Source organism: Jaculus jaculus, chromosome 3 (genome assembly GCF_020740685.1).
Source record: "Jaculus jaculus isolate mJacJac1 chromosome 3, mJacJac1.mat.Y.cur, whole genome shotgun sequence".
NCBI classification, from domain to species: domain Eukaryota; kingdom Metazoa; phylum Chordata; class Mammalia; order Rodentia; family Dipodidae; genus Jaculus; species Jaculus jaculus.
In genome coordinates, this window is record NC_059104.1 from 142,198,032 (window position 1) to 142,216,856 (window position 18,825).

The window sequence follows — 18,825 nt, forward strand, 5'->3', positions numbered from 1 at the left end:
TGCAAATATTGACCTACCCCAATACTGAAAGCTCCCCTTCGTGCTGGTATTACACCAAATCCCATGGTAGGACACCCGCTCCCCATCTGCATGAGTGACCCTCCTCTGGGCTTGCCAACAGCTGGCTGGTCAGCAGGCCACCTCCATTTCCTTGTCCAGGACCTGTGGCTTTCCTTTTCACCACAGTAATCAGAAATCCACCAGGGATTCTTGCTTCCTGGTCACACTACACCCCCCCTCCCGCCCCAGACCCACTCAGCCTACTCCCCGGATCAAGCAGGACCATGCTGACATCAGTGTTGCCCAAGTCACAGTACTCTAAAAGTTGGCCAGAGGGGCCTGCCTTTCCCTGGCACAGAAGGAAGAGAACTCACCCAGGAAAGCAAACCTTTGAAATGTACAAAGACAGTGTAGGAGAAATTAGTGTTGGCAGGGAGGAGGCCATGGTGGAACTTGTTCCCCTCTCTGAAGCCCACCCCACTCCCACCCTGTAGGTTTCACATAATAAGACCAGGCCTATCAGTTACCCCAAGTGTGTGAGGGAGGAACCTGCTGGCCCTCAAGTCCTGCAACGTGACACCCCACCCTCTCACCCCCACTTCCCCAAGCAGCATCCATCATGTCATAAAGAACCCGATCATACAACTGTCCCACAGGTCCCAGCAGCCTTCACGCACCAGTTCCTTGCCCTGACCACTCACACTCAAACATTCGTGACAGTTAAGATCCCCAATCTCTTCACAGGAGAAGCAGCCCATGAAGCTGGTATACTACACCAGAGTCACTTCTTCCTCACACCCATGGAGATGGGAGACCAGAACAGGCTGGGCTGGGAGGGGGTGCCAAAGTGCAGGAGTGAACACCAACCCAATGTGGCAGACGAAGGCCTTTCACTCCTTCAAGTGCTCGTTCGGCTGCCAAGTGGATGGCAGCCACATGTCTACAAACTCCACTCACTGGCCTAGACTGTCAGCCACTGCAGGACCAGACCAACAATGTCCAAGTGCTTGATGGTGCCCGCTCTTGTCCCCTTCTGGGCTGTCCTTTATGTTTTCCGAACATTCCAGTTATAATCTGGGTTATTTTTCTGTTCTAATGATCTCTCCAAAGGAGACCTGTGATCCAAGGGTGACTTGGAATCATGAGGAGACTTCTGGGAAGGGGGTGAACGAGGATCTGAGACTGCAGTGTGCAATGGGGGCAGGGGCTGTTTATAATCTCCCAATTTGTCTGTGTGGAAAGAACGGTAATGGTCTGAAGGTCCCTGGCCATGGTACCCCATAGGAGGTCGGTGATCAGACATTCGTCGGAAATCCTGCTGGTGGTAATTTTGAGGCCTAAAGTCATCTGATCTCCTCCGCTTGGACTCATGATGGTGCCTGAAAGAGAGATGCAAGGGTGAGCTGATAGGCCAGAACCAGATTACTACCACTTCATCTCCTCAGGATTTCCTTACCCATGCACAGTCAGTGTACTCAGGAATAAATGTTTACATTACCAAGAAGCCAAAACAAACAAGTTGTAACAGTTGTTTCACACTTTTGTATGCTGATTTGTTTTGAGGCAAGGTTTCACACTGGCCCAGGTTGACCTAGAACTCCCTGTAGTCTGGGGTAGACTGGAATTTACGGAGATCTTCCTACCTCAGCCTCCTGAGATGGGATTAAAGGTGTGTAACACCACACTGCATGCTTAGTTATTTCATACTTATTGGTGAAAGGCATCCTATGAAATGACATAAGACTCATCAAACCCACAGTGACAGGTTCACACCTGAACAATCACTGATGATGTAAAACATTCTCTCATTAGGAAAAAAAAAAAGACATACATTTTCATATTCCTTCACCAAACTTAAGAGAAACAACATGTAGAAATTATTTTGCGAGCTAGGAAGATAGCTCAGTGGACAGGGTGCTAGCCACACAGCATGAGGACCAGTTAGGATCCCCAGAACCCAAATAAATGCTGAGTAGGTGTGGCAACAGTCTCTTGCAGCCTCTGGAAGGAAGAGATGGGGCACTCCTGGGGCAAGCTGGCTAGGTAGGTTAACCAAATCCTTGAGAACTGGACTTAAATTTAAGACTCTACCTCAGTAAATAGAGGAAGATACCCAATGCTAGTCTCTGGCCTCCACATACACAACTGCACAGTCACCCACACATATGTGCACACACGTAAACAAGCATACACACATCCATGCACAGCACATACATAAGTATTAATAGTAGTAAAACCCAAAAGCAACCTGTATATTCTACAGTAAGAATTAATAAATTTTCAGGCTGGAGAGATGGCTTAGTGGTTAAGGTGTTTTCCTGTGAAGCTTAAAGACACAGGTTCAATTCCCCAGTACCTACATAAGCCAGATGCACAAGAGGGTGTATGTGTTTGGAGTTTGTTTGCAGTGGCTGGAGGCCCCAGTATACCCATACTCATTCTGAATCTAGGTATAACAAAAAATTCCTATTACACAATTGAGCCATTTTATAGTAAACCATTTCGTCATCTTCATATTTTCAAAACTAATTTTCTCAAGTTTCTCTAGGTTTATGTATACTGTAGCATATATTATCACTTCATTCCATTTTATGACTAATATTCCTTTGGACAGATTAATACCCTATTTGTTTATCCACACTTGGGTTATTTCCATCCTAGCTACAATTGAACAGTGTTGCAATAACTGTTGGTGTACATATATTTGGCAATTTTTTTTTTTTGGTTTTTCGAGGTAGGGTCTCACTCTAGCTCAGGCTGACCTGGAATTCACTATGTAGTCTCGGGGTGGCCTCAAACTCACAGCAATCCTCCTATCCCTGCCTCCCAAGTGCTGGGATTAAAGGCATGCGCCACCACACCTGGCTCTGTCAAATATCTTTTTTTTTGGGGGGGGGTATATACCTAGGAGTGAAATTCTTAAGTGATACTGTAACTAAAAGAAAACAACAACTTTTTTTTGATGCAAGATCAACAGACTGGCCTTTCTTTCTTTCTTTTTTTAATGAAAGAGAGAGAGAGAACTGGTGCACCAGAGCCTCTAGCCACCGCAATCGAATGTCACCTAGTGCATCTGGCTTACACGGGACCTGGAGAGTCAATCATGGCTTCGCAGGCAACCAACGACCTTAACCACTAAGCCATCACTCCAGCTTGATACTATAATTCTTTAACATTGTATGAGCCATTAAACTGTTTCCACAGTGTCTGAACCACTTTACATTTCTATCAGCAATGTATAAAGGATATAATTTTTCTACATCTTGTTTAACACTTACTATTTGCTTTTGTTACTTTCTTTTTTTTATTTTAATGAGAGAAAAAAAAAACAGGGGAGGGAGAGAATTGGTGCACTAGGGCCTCAGCCACTATAATTGAACTCCAGACACTTGTGCCACATAGTTGGCATGTATGACCTTGTGTTTGCCTAAGCTTTGTGTGTTTTGCTTACATGGGATCTGGAGAGTCAAATATGGGTCCTTAGGCTTCACAGGCAAATGCCTTAACCACTAAGCTATCTCCCTAGCCCTGTTTGTTTTTTTGTGATAGGATCTTATGTAGCCCAAGCTTTCCTTGAACTCAGGACACAGGAAGCATGACTGGAACTTCTAATCCTCCTGCTCCTGCCTCCCAAATGCTGGGATTATAGGCATGCATCACCATGCCCCATTTATATAATGCTGGGAACTAAACTCCAGGGCTTCATGAATGCTAGGCAAGCACTCTACCAACTGAGCTACACCCACAGCCCCTATTATTATTCTTATTTACTATAACCATCCTAGTGTACAAGTCTGATGGTAGTTTTTTTTAATTTTTAAATTTTTATTAACATTTTCCATGATTATAAAAAAATATCCCATGGTAATTCCCTCCCTCCCCCCTGCCGACACTTTCCCCTTTGAAATTCCATTCTCCATCATATTACCTCCCCATCTCAATCTGATGGTAGTTTAAAAAAAAATTTTTTACTGATTTATTTGCAAGAGAAAGAGAGAGTATGGGTGCACCAGGACTTCTCACTTCTGCAAATGAACTCTGGATACATGGGCTAGTTTTTGCACCTGGCTTTATGTGGGTACTGTAGAATGGAACCTGAGCCAGCAGGCTTTGTAAGCAAATGTTTTTAACTGCTAGGCCATCTCCTCAGGCCTCATGGTAGTTTTTTAAATTAATTTTTATGAGCTGAGCTGGACAGAGGGCTTAGTGGTTAAAGAATGATTTCCCAGAACCCATGTAAGCCAGATGCACATGGTGACTCATATGTCTGGAGTTCATTTTTCAGTGGTTAGAGGCCCTTGGCATGTTCATTCTCTGTCCCCTTCTCTTTCAAATAAATTAATTAAAATGAAAAGTATTTACATTTTGTAAAATTATTTATTTGGGAGATAAAGCATATGTGTGTATATGGGCATGCCATGGCTTCTTGCTACTACAAATGCACTCCTGACACATTCACCACTTTGTGTGTCTGGCTTTATGTGGGTTCTAGGGAACCAAATCTAGGCCAGTAGGCTTTACAAGCAAGCACTGTTCGCCTCTCAGCCTTCTCCCCAACCACATTTGTGTACCTATTGACTATTTGTATTAGAGAGATGTTTACTCAAGTCCTTTGACTATTTTTGTTCACTTATTTTTTTTGAGAGCGACAGCACAGAAAGAAAGACAGATACAGAGAGAGAGAGAATGGGCACACCAGGGCTTCCAGCCACTGCAAACAAATTCCAGATGCGTGCACCCCCTTGTGCATTTGGCTAATGTGGGTCCTGGGGAATCGAGCCTCAAACCGGGGTCCTTAGGCTTCACAGGCAAGCACTTAACTGCTAAGCCATCTCTCCAACCCAAGTCCTTTGTCTATTTTTGAATGTAGTTGTGTTTCTGTTGTTTACTTGTACAGATTCTCCTTAGTAGTACAAGCAGTCATCAGGGCCCAAGATAAAATTTCAGTACTCTATTCACACTGAGTCAATTTAAAAGCAATTTTGTTAATTCTTTTTTTTTTTTTTAAGAACTTTATTTATTTGAGAGAAAGAGAGAGAGAAGCAGATTGAGAGAAAGAATAAACATGTCATGTTCGTTTGCCACTGCAAATGAACTCCAGACACATGCACCACCTTGTGCTTCTGGCTTATGTGGGTCCTGGGGAACTGAATCTGCCTGAAATTTCAACAGCAAGACCTGAAAGAATCAAACTGCTTCTAAGAAACTGTGTCTTTGAAGAAAGTTTCAGTACAGCATTAAGAACTCAACAATGTAAACTGCACTTGGAATATAATAAAAGCACAAGGCCTGGAAAGCATAAAAGCTAAGCAACTGAAGCACCTAATGACACCAAAACACTTCAACAAGTAGAGTCTACATTTTGGAAGGTAGAACATGAACATAAAAAAGGAAAAGAAAAAGAGAAAAAGGCACAAATCCAATTTTTATAACCTCTGGAGCCATAGCTACTATATGTGAGATGTAAATTACATGCAACGGGACTCATGCAGATGAAACAATGAAAAAGAAAATATTAATGAACTTGAATGCAATAGAGATTGTTCAACATAGAACAGAAAAAGGTTTTAGAAGCAAATATCAGTAAGCTCCTGTACCACAACTTCAAGTAGGATAAGTTAATTAGAATTTCCAAAGGGGAAGAATCAAAGAGAATATTTGAGGAATACTAAAAACAAAATTCCAAATTTTATGGGTACAATAAACCCACATATCCAAGAAGCTAAATAACTCCTGTGTAGAAGAAACAAAGAAAAACATACAATGGCTGAGGATATAGCTCACTAGTACTGTGCCTGCCTGCCTAGCATACGTGAGGCCCCGGATTCAATACAAAAAATAAAAGCATAATCACAGATTTAAACCGTAACATTTTATAATAAGCAAAAAGATAACAGGTTTTTTCATCAGAAGCAAGCAAATACTAGAGGCACCTTTTTTAAAGTAATAAAATCTAACAACTAGCAAAAATATTTTTTCAAAAACCAAAGACAAATAAATACAAGTACTACTCTCATTGCTAACCTGAAAATCCTCCAGAAGATGGTGGTAGACAATGAGACTAAACTTATCAAAACAGAAAATAGCAGAGGATGCAGAGAGCTCAGCACTAAAGACTTACAACACCCATTCCAAGGCTCAGGGAACATTGTGGAAGAGAGGGGCAGAAAGATTAAGAGCCACAGGGTGAGAAGAAGTATCCTGAAGCATTGATTCCCATGACCAGATTGACTGGTACATTCATTGCCCCACAGTGAATACTGATAAACCCACTGAGGAGGGCCCTCAGTGGAATGGGGAGAGGGGAGAGGAAAAATAAACAGTATAACCCAATGAAAATATGACCAATTTGTAATATGTTCATACAGTAAAGTTAACTATTAATAAAAAAAATTTTAAAAAATCAAGAGCTAGAGAGATGGCTCAGGGGTTCTTGGATGCAAGGCGTGATGGCCCAGGCTCAATTACCCAGTACCAGTAAAAGTCAGATGCACCAAATGGCAGTGGCAGGAGGCACCAGCACACCCATAGTCACTCTCTTTCTGTCTGCTTCTATCACTCATAACTAAATAAAAATATTTTTAAAAATTAATTAAATTGAAAAAAAAAGACAAAATACTTTCAGACAAGAAACAATCACTACCATACCCAGAGATTTTAAAATGTAAGGCCTTTAGGAAGAAGGAAAAGGATGCACCAGATACAGTACAGATCTATGCAAAAGAATACAGAGCTAGATTGGACAAGGTCAAACCCATAGGCAGTTCATTGTAAGGAGTTGGCTGATTCTTGGCTACTGTTGCTAAACTAATGCAGCCTATTTCCAGATCTTCCAAAACCACAGCAAGACATTGAGATGATAAATGAAATCTTCCCACTTTAAACTCAAGGTACAGTCTAAGTACGTTGTGTCAGCAACTCAGAGAAAAACCATAGATGCCATGAGGTGTAGCATGTAACCAAACCTGGAATGTAAGAAATCTAGTAAACCCTCAGACTGTTTGCAACCTGCTAACTCACAATTTGAAATCCCTGGTTGTAGCAAGGCTGTAACTTCAAAAGGCTCTGACTCTTAAGTTACTGGATCCTGGTAGACAAGATGCACAGGCTGGTATCCATCTCAGAAGTTATGCTACCTCAGGTGGCTAAGGGCCACAGTCAGAATTGTTGTTGCTGACTACCTATTTTATGGCTACTTCCTTGCACAGAGGAAAACAAAGCCACAAATGACTCTCAAGCTTGGAATGCAGCATCCAAGGTTCTCTGTCACACCCACTATCCAGCCTGCCGATCTTCTGAGCAGTCCTTTACTTCTGGCCTGGGCCTGGGCCAACAGTACATATTCCTTCTGCCTAGCTGACTTTTCACGGCCTGAAAAATTAACAATCATCAGCCTTTCTTCTTCCTCACCCCCAAGAAAAACTCCAAATCCCAGGAGAAAGTCAAAAATCCCTATTCTTAACTAGATAAAATCCCTCTTCTTAACTAGATGGGAAAACCCTATTGCTTAAGACTCCACTTGCTTGGGCTGCAGGACACTGAGAAATCAAATTAGAGCTATCTGGAAACCTCCTCTCTGTTGATTAACTGACACAATTATGGAAAAAGCTATGCAGCCTGTTGGGGGAGAAAAATCACCAACAGTTTTAACCAGCAGTGGACCCTGAAAACTTTACCGCCGACCAGCCAGGCCAAATATACCAACTGGTGCAATGGTGGTATGTCTATAATGGGGGAAATCAACTGCTCTCTGCTTGGATTTGAGGCCCATCAAAAGACTATGGCTGAGAGGTCATAAGACCTAAGAAGAAAACTACTACAGATGTCTGGCTAAATAAATATATTATGCCCACCAAACTATCCTCTAAATACTTATAGTCTATGGCCATATATTAATACTACCCTCACTTTTGGTTAGAGAAACTTCTTTTTTCAGATGGTAGTAACCACTGGGGAGACTCAAAATGCATCTAAGAGCTGAGAAGAAGTGATAGTGGAATGTTCAGCACTAAGCGTGGTATCTCTATCATACTCCACAAGGCTCAAGGACCGTTGCAGAAAGAACTTAAGAGCCAAAGGAAGGGGAGGAGTGCTCTGTAATACTGTTTTCCACACAAAGGAGCTAGGGCACTCAAGACCTCACAGTGGCTGATGCTACCTACAAAAGACCTGCATAATAGGAAAGGGGGAAAATTATGATATCAAAACAGAAGACAGACTAACTGAAAAGAAGAAGGGATTCAGTGGAAAGGGGATAGGGGGATTATGAATATGATAAATTGTCTGTGTGCATGAAAGTTGTTAATAGCAATTTAAAAAAAATCCCATCTCTTAACCACCACCCAGCACACAGCACCAATCACCTCTCATCTATCTCAAACTCCTGACAATGCCCTAATGGCAAGAACATCTGACCAAACCTAGGAGTATGGCCGACACACACAAGATGTCAATAAACATCAGACAAATACATTTGTGTAATGTCACCATCTTTCCTCCCATCAATAGCTCCTTGCCAGTCTGTGCCTTTTCTGTTTTGTTTTTCAAGGTAGTGTCCCACTCTAGCTCAGGCTGACCTGGAATTCACTCTGCAGTCTCAGGGTGGCCTTGAACTCACAAAGATCCTCCTACCTCTGCCTCCCAAGTGCTGGAACTAAAGGCATGCGCCACCACGCCCGACTCTGTGCCTGGTTTTTCACAACATTCTACATACCTGTCATAGTAATCTCTGTGTCCCCGGTGGTCTCGGTCACTGCTGTACTGATCATAAGGTCTCTTCCTGGACAAGTTGTTGGGTCGATAGCTTCCAGAACGGTGGGCATCCATGTGTCGCCGGTCCCCATAATGGTGGTCCTTGTACCAGTGCTGCTCATACTGATGGTGCCGATCACTGCCCCAGGGAGGATTGTTGCCACTACCATAGTTGAACTTTCTTTCCCTCTGCCAGTCTCCTCGATCTACAGGGGGAAAAAGTTTTCATGACTCTAATAAATGGCTGAATTTCACTTGCACTACAGTTTAAACAGAAAGTTATAAAGAGACATTCCATTTCCTCCTTCTTGGCTTTGTTGCTCCTGGCTGACACCAACTGGCATTTTCTCTCCTAAATTTTTTATAATATGTTTTTGTTTATTTATTTATTTGAGAGGGAGAAATAAGCAGAAAGAGAGAGAGAATGGGCACGCCAGGGCCTCCAGCCACTGCAAACAAACTCCAGATACATGCGCCCCCTTGTGCATCTGGCTTACGTGGGTCCTAGAGAGTCGAACCAGGATCCTTTGCTTTGCAGGCAAACACCTTAACCACTAAGCCATCTCTCCAGCCACCCCCTCCCTGCTTCCAGGTATTTTTAATTAAGGTTAAGCTTTCTGTGTAAGTCTCCAGCAGCCAGTTGGAGATGTCACTGGAGGTAGACTCTGTGGTCCAGCCCTAAGGTGTGTTTGGGGGTGGATCTTGATTCCAGCTCAAAGGTGTGGAGAGCAGTTTTGAGCTCCGGCTATTTGTGGTGCAGGCTGTTGGTGCAGGGTATTGGTGGTGCAGGCTGTTGGTGATGTCTCTTTGCTTGGCTGTGTGAAAGGAAGCCAGCTTCTTCTGCCACTGCCAGTACTACCCTCGATCTGTAAGCTTGAAATAAATCCCTTCCCACCATAAACTCTGTCTGGTTGGATGTTGGTCCCAGCAATATGGAGCTGACTATAACAACTGTATTGTTATTAACTATAATGGCTATGTTGTATAACTTATCCCTTGAATGCATTCCTCCTATATAACTGAAATTTGATATCTATTGGCCAACATTTCCTCCAACTCTACTCCCAGCTCCCCAGTCCCTGGTTAACCATTGTTCTCCTCTCTGATTTGTAAATAGACAAACTGGGAAGTACATCTTTCTGAACATGGCTTATGTCTCTTATCATAATATTCTCTGGGTTCATCTGTGGTGTCACAAATGGTAGGAATTCATTTTTTCTAATGGCTTTTGTGTTTATGTCCACTCGCTGTCATTGGACACTTTGGTTAATTCTCCTGGATCTTAATAAACATTTGAGTGCAAGTATCTCTTCAACATATGGATTCTGTTGCCTTTAAATATATTCAGCACTGGGTTTGCTGGGTCATATGACAGTTCTGTTTTTATGAGCTTCTACTATTTTTCTATGATAGTCATACTAATTTTTTTGTTTTGTTTTTCAAAGTCAGGTTTCACTCTATCTAGCCCAGGCTGACCTGAAATTCACTATGTAGTCTTAGGCTAGCTTTGAACTCATGACAATCCTCCGACCTCTACCTCCTGAATACTGGGATTAAAGGTGTGTGCCTCCAAGCCTGGATTTAATGGTTTTAAATTTTTTTTTACATTTATTTTTATTTGAGACAGAAAGTGAGAGAGAGAATGGGCACACCAGGGCCTCCAGCTACTGCAAATGAACTCCAAACACATGTGCCACCTTGTGCATCTGGCTTACATGGGATCTGGAAAAATAAAAAAAAAAATCAAACCTAGGTCCTCAGGCTTCATAGGCAAATGCCTTAACCATTAAGCCAACTCTCCAGCCCTAATTTTTATTTTTTGAACAGTGCTAAAGGTTACTTTTCCTCCACATCCTCACCAATATTTATTATCTTTTGTGGTTTTGATAATAGCCATTCTAACAGGTGTGATGTGGCAGCTCATTGTGTACTTCCCTAATAATTAGTGATTTTGAATGCTTTTCTATATACTTGTTGGCCTTTTTAAATTATACTTATGAGACAAAGAGGTCTCTAAAGTAAAGGATTTAGAGTTGCACAGATGCTAGGCAAAGGTATAAAGACAGGACCTAGGACAAATTCTGAGCTATGAAATCAGCAATATGACCAGATGGCAGCTGGGGAAATGTTCACTGGACCTAAGGTGTTTTACAATTAAATTTTGGGAAAAAATGAATTATGAACACTGAGCATATACTTGTTACGGTGAGTAAGGCCCTGGGTGAAAATCAGTCCCTCAATACAGATTCAGCAGCTTCTGGGCTGCCTCAACTAAAATCCTTTCTTACCTCTTTCCTCCCTCCATTCTCTGGTCTGTACCTTCAATTAAGACATCTCAGAATTCTTCTCTGATCACCTTCTACTAAGGAATGTCTATTTATGTCCTGCATCCATTGCTACTGAGTTGAATTCCTTACATATTGCAAAAATTCATCCTTAAATAGATGTATGGATTCTAAACATTCTCTCATAACAACGGTTGTTTTTTTTACCTTGGCTATCTATTGTTCACTTTTCTATTTGGCTATCTTTCTATTATCTACCCCCAAGGCTTCATTCTACAGGAGCAGCGTTAACTGCTCACCTGTCACATAGAATGTCAACTTTTTCATAAAACTATGTTCTGCCTTTTGTTGATGGCAGTATGGTCTTCCTAATTTAAAGATGGCATAACAGTCTTCTGAATCTTTATCTTAGGTTTTATTGTACCAAGAAAAGAGAAGGCAGGTCTTGGAGAATAAAGCACAAAGGTCTAGCTGCAGTCTCTGGAAAGTAAAATGACTGTGGTTTTGGTACTTCTTTAAAATCCCACATAATGGCCTACCTGCATTACTAAAGTGTCTCTTGTTGGGGTGGCTGTAGTTATCTCTTGGGTGTCCATGCATCTGTGGGCCATGGGAGGCAGGCAAATGAGGCTTCTGAGGATGAAGGTTGTGTGAGGTATGGGATTGTGATATTAGAGAATCCCGGCTTGAGCCTGAGGCCTCTGGTCGAAATGGTTTCTTACCACCAATTATATCATCTTTCTTTTTCTGTTCCTATAGAATAAAAGAAAAACAAAATAGCTCAAGGATCCCAGGCTTAATTCTTGGGAGCAGAACAAAGACCATCTCTTCTAAATATTTCCCTCTGTCTTTCTCTGAGCTGCATAAAATATCAAAACTGTCAGGGCTGGAGGGATGGCTTAGTGATTAAGACATTTGCCAGCAAAGCCAAAGGACCCAGGTTCAATTCTCTAAGACCCATGTTAGCCAGATGCACAAGGGGGCACATGCGTCTGGAGTCTGTTTGAAGTGTCTGGAGGCCCTGACGTGCCCAATCATTCTCTCTCTCTCTCTCCCTTCTACTCTCCCTCTTTCTATGTCAAATAAATAATAAATAAAAAAATGTCATGAACAGAGTGCACATAGCATTAACAGCCTAGTAATCCATCTGCTGAATCTGACATACCAGGCCACTATAAGAAAACCACTCTCCACTGAACAGTGCCTGTGAGAACATGCATAAAGACCAACAGATGGCCAGCAGTCTGCCCTTGCAGAGGACTCTCTTAGACCATGCAAAACCAGAACTACTATTTTTCCAAAAAAACTAAAGCTGTCCAGTGGGAACAGTTCTATACTAAAGTCATCAAGCTAAACATCTACATTTTAGAAAAATAAAAATCTCTCCTTTGCCACACATGTAAATGTTCAAATTAAAAATATCAGAAAAGAAAAGAAAAATGCTAATTGACCAAGTATATAAACATGAAAGGAATGACTATTAATAATATAGAACACTCTGTGTATAGAGTATAAAACAAATATCATTTGGTACGTTCTTTTAATCATTTAATATAGTGTGAAAATTTTCCCTTGTAAAATACTTCTACTGCATTCCATTTAAGGGTTTCCTCAATAAGGAAATATGATCTACTTAGTCCATCTCTTACTGTTGGACTGCCAAGTCATTCCTATTAAAAGCAAGTTTAGGGGCTGGAGAGATGGCTCAGCAGTTAAGATGCTTGCCCAAGGACCTGGGTCCAATTTCCCAGTACCCATATTAAGCCCGATGCACAAAGTGGCACATGTGTGTTTGTTTGCAGTGGCCAGAGGCCCTAGTGCACCTATTCTCCCTCTCTCTTTCTATCAAATATATAAATAAATAAAATATTTTTTAAAACCAAGTTTAAATCTTGAATTAGTCCCTTCAAGTCTTCAGAAGAACTGTATGTTCTAGAGTGTTTTGGCAATTTTGCTGAACTATCTTCCAGAAGGGTTGTGACAATGTATACACCCACTAGTAGAATACTATTTTCACTATGCAATTTTTACTAATTTTCAGCGAAGTCCTTTACCATTAGTATCCAATTTCTGACCCTTATTCTAACATTTACTCTTATATAAGGACCTTTTCTAACCATAACTTTTTAGCACCTTTTATAATGTTTAGTTATTCGTATACCACTTCAACATATTCTTTGGTGTAAAATTAACTTATAAACTAGCTGAGGTATTCACAGAACAACACACTAGCATAGCATAAGCTCACATGACAAACACTCCTAAGTACAATCCTGGTCCTCCTGGCATTGAGGGCACAGCAGTAGATGGGAGGAACTGACACATCAGTGGAGGTGGTACACAATGTTCACAGACTGCGCCTATGTGGCTCATTTGGGTAGGATCCATGTGCCAGAGCAGGTCTCTAAGAGGGCCTTCCTACACAAGAAACCCTGAAGGCAGCAGGAGCCAAGACATTTTGTGTCCATTCCCCGATTCCTAAGAAGGAGTAGCAACTATAGGAACTATAGGACACCACTCATTTGCTCCTTTCAGTAAGCAACTGTGGACAACTCCCCACCACCTGCCATGTATAAAAAACTGCAAGGACATCAAGAACATGGTTCATAAAAGAACAGAAAATGTATTTTCTATCTATAATCCCAGAACCTATGAGAAACCACCTTTACAAGCTACTGTAAAACTCATGCATTTGAAAGAAAAAATGCTAGGTAATAAATGATCCAGGACATAGGAATGCAGGGCAATAAATCCTTGTCAGGATTATGAACCATCATCTGGCTCTAATATAATACATTAACCACTTTACCCACAAAATAAATCAGGTTGTCTGGCCATTGGTAGAGAGAAACTGTGTAGCTAATACAATGAAAAGGCACACTGTACAAGATTAAGAGTGGACTATAGATGATACACTTTGTAACCTGTGGTGGTGGCCTTTGTCACCCTGCTTGGGCTGTGACTCATCTAAGCCCAATCACCCATGAGTTTATGACTACATTCCCAGGGAAAAAGGATAATTAAGAAATCTTTCTGTGAAACATATTTTTAAATATCTGTACCAATTAGAATTAAATATGTATTTTACCTCTTCTTCTTGAGATCTTTTCTTATGAGCCATCTTGTATAACTTATGTAGTTTTCTAGCATCAAATTCTGTAAATTTGGAAACAAAAATCCACAGATTCCTACAAAAGAAATAATATTACTAAATTATTCAATTAAAAAACTTTCAAGTAATGTGTTTCAAGTGACTGTGGTAATACATGTCTATAATCTTAGCACTTTGGAGGTGGCAGCAGAAAGGTCAGAAGTTGAAGGTCATCCTTAGCTACACGGTGAGTTTGAGGCTAGCCTGGGTTACTGGCAGTCTTCTCTCAAGAAAATAAAAATAAAAAGTCTGCATCAATGATACATCTTTATGTGCTTTTATTAAAATTTGACTGCAGAGTCTTGAGACAAGTGTTCTGTCAATAGTTAAAATTCCTCTATGTGTACCAGTGGAACCTGGAATTCTTTCACCTTTCCCACTACCTGCATGTACACAGTGGCATCTACAACTCCTTCACCTTTCCCACTACTACACAGTGGCATCTATAATTCCTTCACCTTTCCTGCTGGCTGGACTCTGCCACACAGTCCCTCTTCCCTGCTATCTCCCAGGTTGGAACCTACATTTTGATAAGAACCAGTTTCTGCTTTCCTCCCAGTCACCACCATTAAGGCCTAACATGTCCTCTTTAAAACTCTCAGCTATACCAATTGCATCATACTCGTCCTAGCATGACTGCTGAATAGCAGGGGAGTGACATGAAGATGGGTGTTTAGCAAGACAGACTTACAATGAGTCATGAAAAGAACCTCACCCTATCTTAAGCTTTCCAACAAGCACTTTCTCCATTGACACAAGGCTCATCAGGTTCCCTGTGAACCCACTGTGTCAAGTGGAAAGACATTTAACCTTACACCTAAGCTCTTATAAAGAGGTGTATACAATCTTCTTAACAGATTACCTCCAAAGCCTTGCCATCCCCCAGTGTCCTCATTGTTCTACTTTCATGCCTCTGCTGAAGCCCCCAAATTGATCATGTGAGTCATTCCACTCACTAAGTCTATTCATAGCTCAAGGCTGCTGAACTTAACAAGACCTCTCTCCCTGTAGGTACTTCCTTCATGCAGCTTCTACGTGTGCTTTTGTGCTTATCACTTCTTGATGGACAGAGAAATCTGGCTTTATAGATCCATACATTAGGATGACTTTTTGCTATCTCCTGATTGGATTAAAAAGAAAGACAGGGCTGGAGAGATGGCTTAGCGCTTAAGCGCTTGCCTGTGAAGCCTAAGGACCCTGGTTCGAGGCTCGATTCCCCAGGTCCCACGTTAGCCAGATGCACAAGGGGGCGCACGCGTCTGGAGTTCGTTTGCAGTGGCTGGAGGCCCTGGCACGCCCATTCTCTCTCTCTCCCTCTATCTGTCTTTCTCTCTGTCTCTGTCGCTCTCAAATAAATAAATAAATAATTTAAAAAAAAAGAAAAAAAGAAAGACAGAAGTGCTAGGTGCAAGAAGATGTAGTTTTAAGGGGAAAGAAATGTCATTTCAAAAACTACATCTTTTTGTTTGTTTGATTAGTTTTTTTCTGACCCAGGCTGACCTAGAATTCACTTCAGCTCAGGCTGGACTCGAACTCATAGTGATCCACCTAACTTAGTGTCTTGAGTATCAGCGAGTTCAAAACATAAAAATTAAATAATAAAAACTAAACATTTTTCTCCTAAATCTTTCTTTTATGGATATGAAGCATGCTATGGTTAATGTCATCACAGAAGTTTTCTTAAACTCATCTTAATTTTTTTTTTTTTTTTTACTTATTTGTACGTGCACATGTGGGTGTGTGTATGTGAGTCTCTTGCTGCTGAAAATAAATGTGGGATGTGCCATTTTTTACATCTAGCTTTACATGGGTGCTGGGGAACTGAGTTAGGGCCAGCAAGCTTTATAAGTATTTACCTCTAACCATTGAGCGATCACCCCACCCCTTAAACACCTTTTTATTAAGAGGTTGGGTCTCACTCTAACCCAGGGTGACCGAGTATTCAATATGTAATCTCAGGGCAGCCTTTAACTCTTGGGTGATCCACCTATCTCTGCCTCCCGAGTTCTGGGATTAAAGGCATGTGCTACCATCCTGGCTAAACCCATTTTCCAAACACCAATCCTCTGAAACTGGACTATAAACATGGTCATATCCATCATGAAGTATACAGGTTTGAAGTAACTGTGGTTTATGGAAAGAAACTTAACATTACTCTTATCTCTGACCCACCCAGTACTGCAAATTGAAGGCAGGGCCTTGTACATGCTAGGTATGCAATCTACCACTGAGCTGTATCCCAGACTTCTTCCCAAGGAGCTGCCCTGACTGCTATAATTTTGTAGGTTGAATATCTCTAATCTAAAAATCTTATACTTTTTTTTTTTTTTTTTTTTTTTTTTGGCTTTTCAAGGTAGGGTCTCTCACCCAGACAGACCTGGAATTGACTATGTAGTCTTAAGGCTGGCCTTGAACTCCCAGTGATCCTTCTACCTCTGCCTCCTGAGTGCTAGGATTAAAGGCGTGCACCACCATGCCTGGCTTTAAAAGTCTTATACTTTCAAGTGATAATTTGATGTGGGTAGAAGGTACCACACCTCATTCCATATGATAGAAAACAGCCAAACTGCAAGTACATCAAAAATATTGTACAAAAATAGCTAAAGACTAGATCTATTTGGTGCATATGAGATATAAATGAATCATTGCCAAGTCAAGATATTCTATATGTTTAGAAATATTACAAAATCTGAAACACTTCTGGTCTCAAGCATCTCTGATAAGGAATACTCATTGTATTTACAAATGAATATATATGTAAGCCTTAATGTTTTACAAACTAAAGTTCTAAATTAATTGCATTCATCTACATTACTTTTAGACTTCTTTAGTTATTAAAGATATGAAAATAGAGAACTAATCGTTCTTGAGGGGGTTGGTTTACTTCATTTATTTATTTGAGAGACAGACCTTAGGCTTTGCAGGCAAGCACTTTAACCACAGAGCCATCTCTCCAGCCCATTCTTGGGTTTTAACCATTGTTTAATTTCATGTGTTTGGTCAGAACCAATGTATTATTCCAGCACATATAATAATATATGAATATTACTTGAGTGAGTAGTTCTACTACTGTTACTATCTCAGGTTCAAAAAGTCTTTATTCAGAGAATAAGCCACCAAATCCATTATTATTGTCTTTCTCTTATAAATTATATTGCTAATTTCATCTTGTCCCTTTAAAAGGTTGGTCATGGCAGAGTGGCCTATTTTATTAAAAGGAAGTTGAAGCCTACAGGTAAGTTGCAAATCGATGGATTTTGTTGAGAAAAGATTTTCTTTAGGTGACTATGCCACCTTTTATTAAAAAAAAAACAAAAAACAACAATGACAACAAAAACCAGAATCCATCCACATACTCTGTCAAATCAAACTGGGCAGATTCAATGCCAAGGTTGGTTACCTCCTCCACAATTTGATGTGCTCCTGGTCTGAGTAAGCTTTAAGGCACTCGGCTATGCGGTCCCCAATTTTAAGCAGGCAGTTCCGGGTATGTTCCAGCTGTTCTTGTACACTGAGTCCCTTGTCAGGCTTGTCCAGCTGTTTCAGCGCCTTTTTCACAGGCCTCATCCTCTCCTTACACTGTAAGAGGCCAAGAGAGTATATGCATAAGCCATTGTAGGAAAGAACTGCTCTCTGCTTGCCACGCCTTAACAATTCCAACATGAGAGAAAACATAGCCCACCCCCCACTACATCATCACTAAAGAAGTGAGTAACACCAGTGGAATGGAAGAAGTACAAATATTAGTCAGAAAACCCTGAGGTATGTGTGCCGTCACCATACTTGGAGTTATATTAGGACCTTTTTTAATACCTGACTTAGCCCCTCTGAATGCTCTGTTTCCTCATCTGCAAGAAGGCCATGGTAATGCCTCATAAGGCCACTATGAAGATCAAACATGAAACAGTATTATAGCCTTAACCAGAAAAAAGCACAAAACTACCCAAAAATGTATAAAGGATTCCTTGAAAGGAACTAAGTTACCCAACCTTGGCAAATATAAACAGGCAATCTACTGGAAACATGGAACATCCAATAAACATGAAAGAAAATGATTAACTAAGCCACAAATCAGTACTTCATAATGCTCATAATGGCACAAATTATTAACTGTTTTATAACTGACAAAGTGTCATGGTATCTATAGCAATTCCTAGTATATTTCTGAATTTTTGAAGTATCTTTTTAAGCTTCACTATAGAAAACTAGATTCAACTCTAGAGTTACCTCATTGGTAGAGTTCTTACCTAGCATAAACAAGAGAACAAGGCCCTAGGTTTTATCCCTGCATCCACATCACTAAAAGAAAACTCCAAGAATAAATGATGTGGACATACACACATACATGCACATGTGGGGGTGGGGGGAGAGAAGCATTACTAGATTTATTTATTTGGTTTTTAAAATAGGGACCTCACCATGTAGCCCAGGCTGGTCTGGAACTTGCTATGTACCCCAGGCTAGCCTTGAACTAGTGATCATTCTGCCTCTGGCTCCTCCATGGTAGGATCATAAGCATGTGTCAACCATATCCTTTTTGGCAGTGCTAGAGATTAAGCCTGGTCCTTGCATATACCATACAAGTTCTTTACCTCTAAGCTACTGCCTCAGCCCTTCTTTACTTTTAATTTTCAGACA

The 18,825-nt window shown here is 40.9% G+C and overlaps 1 protein-coding gene across 4 annotated transcripts in view; it reads right to left on the reverse strand.

Moving 5' to 3' along the window:
• Nucleotides 1-248: 248 nt before the first annotated feature.
• The window catches only part of Chd2 (chromodomain helicase DNA binding protein 2), a 144,620-nt gene continuing 126,043 nt past the window's right edge, over nt 249-18,825 (reverse strand). For all 4 annotated transcript variants that reach the window (XM_004658164.2, XM_045144941.1, XM_045144942.1 and 1 more), the window contains 5 exons: nt 17,588-17,766; nt 14,125-14,224; nt 11,576-11,789; nt 8,714-8,957; nt 249-1,379 (listed from right to left, as the gene is read on the reverse strand). In XM_004658164.2, coding sequence (XP_004658221.1) covers nt 1,046-1,379; nt 8,714-8,957; nt 11,576-11,789; nt 14,125-14,224; nt 17,588-17,766 — 1,071 coding nt within the window. In that variant the 3' untranslated portion in view covers nt 249-1,045. The remainder of the gene's footprint in view (nt 1,380-8,713; nt 8,958-11,575; nt 11,790-14,124; nt 14,225-17,587; nt 17,767-18,825) is intronic.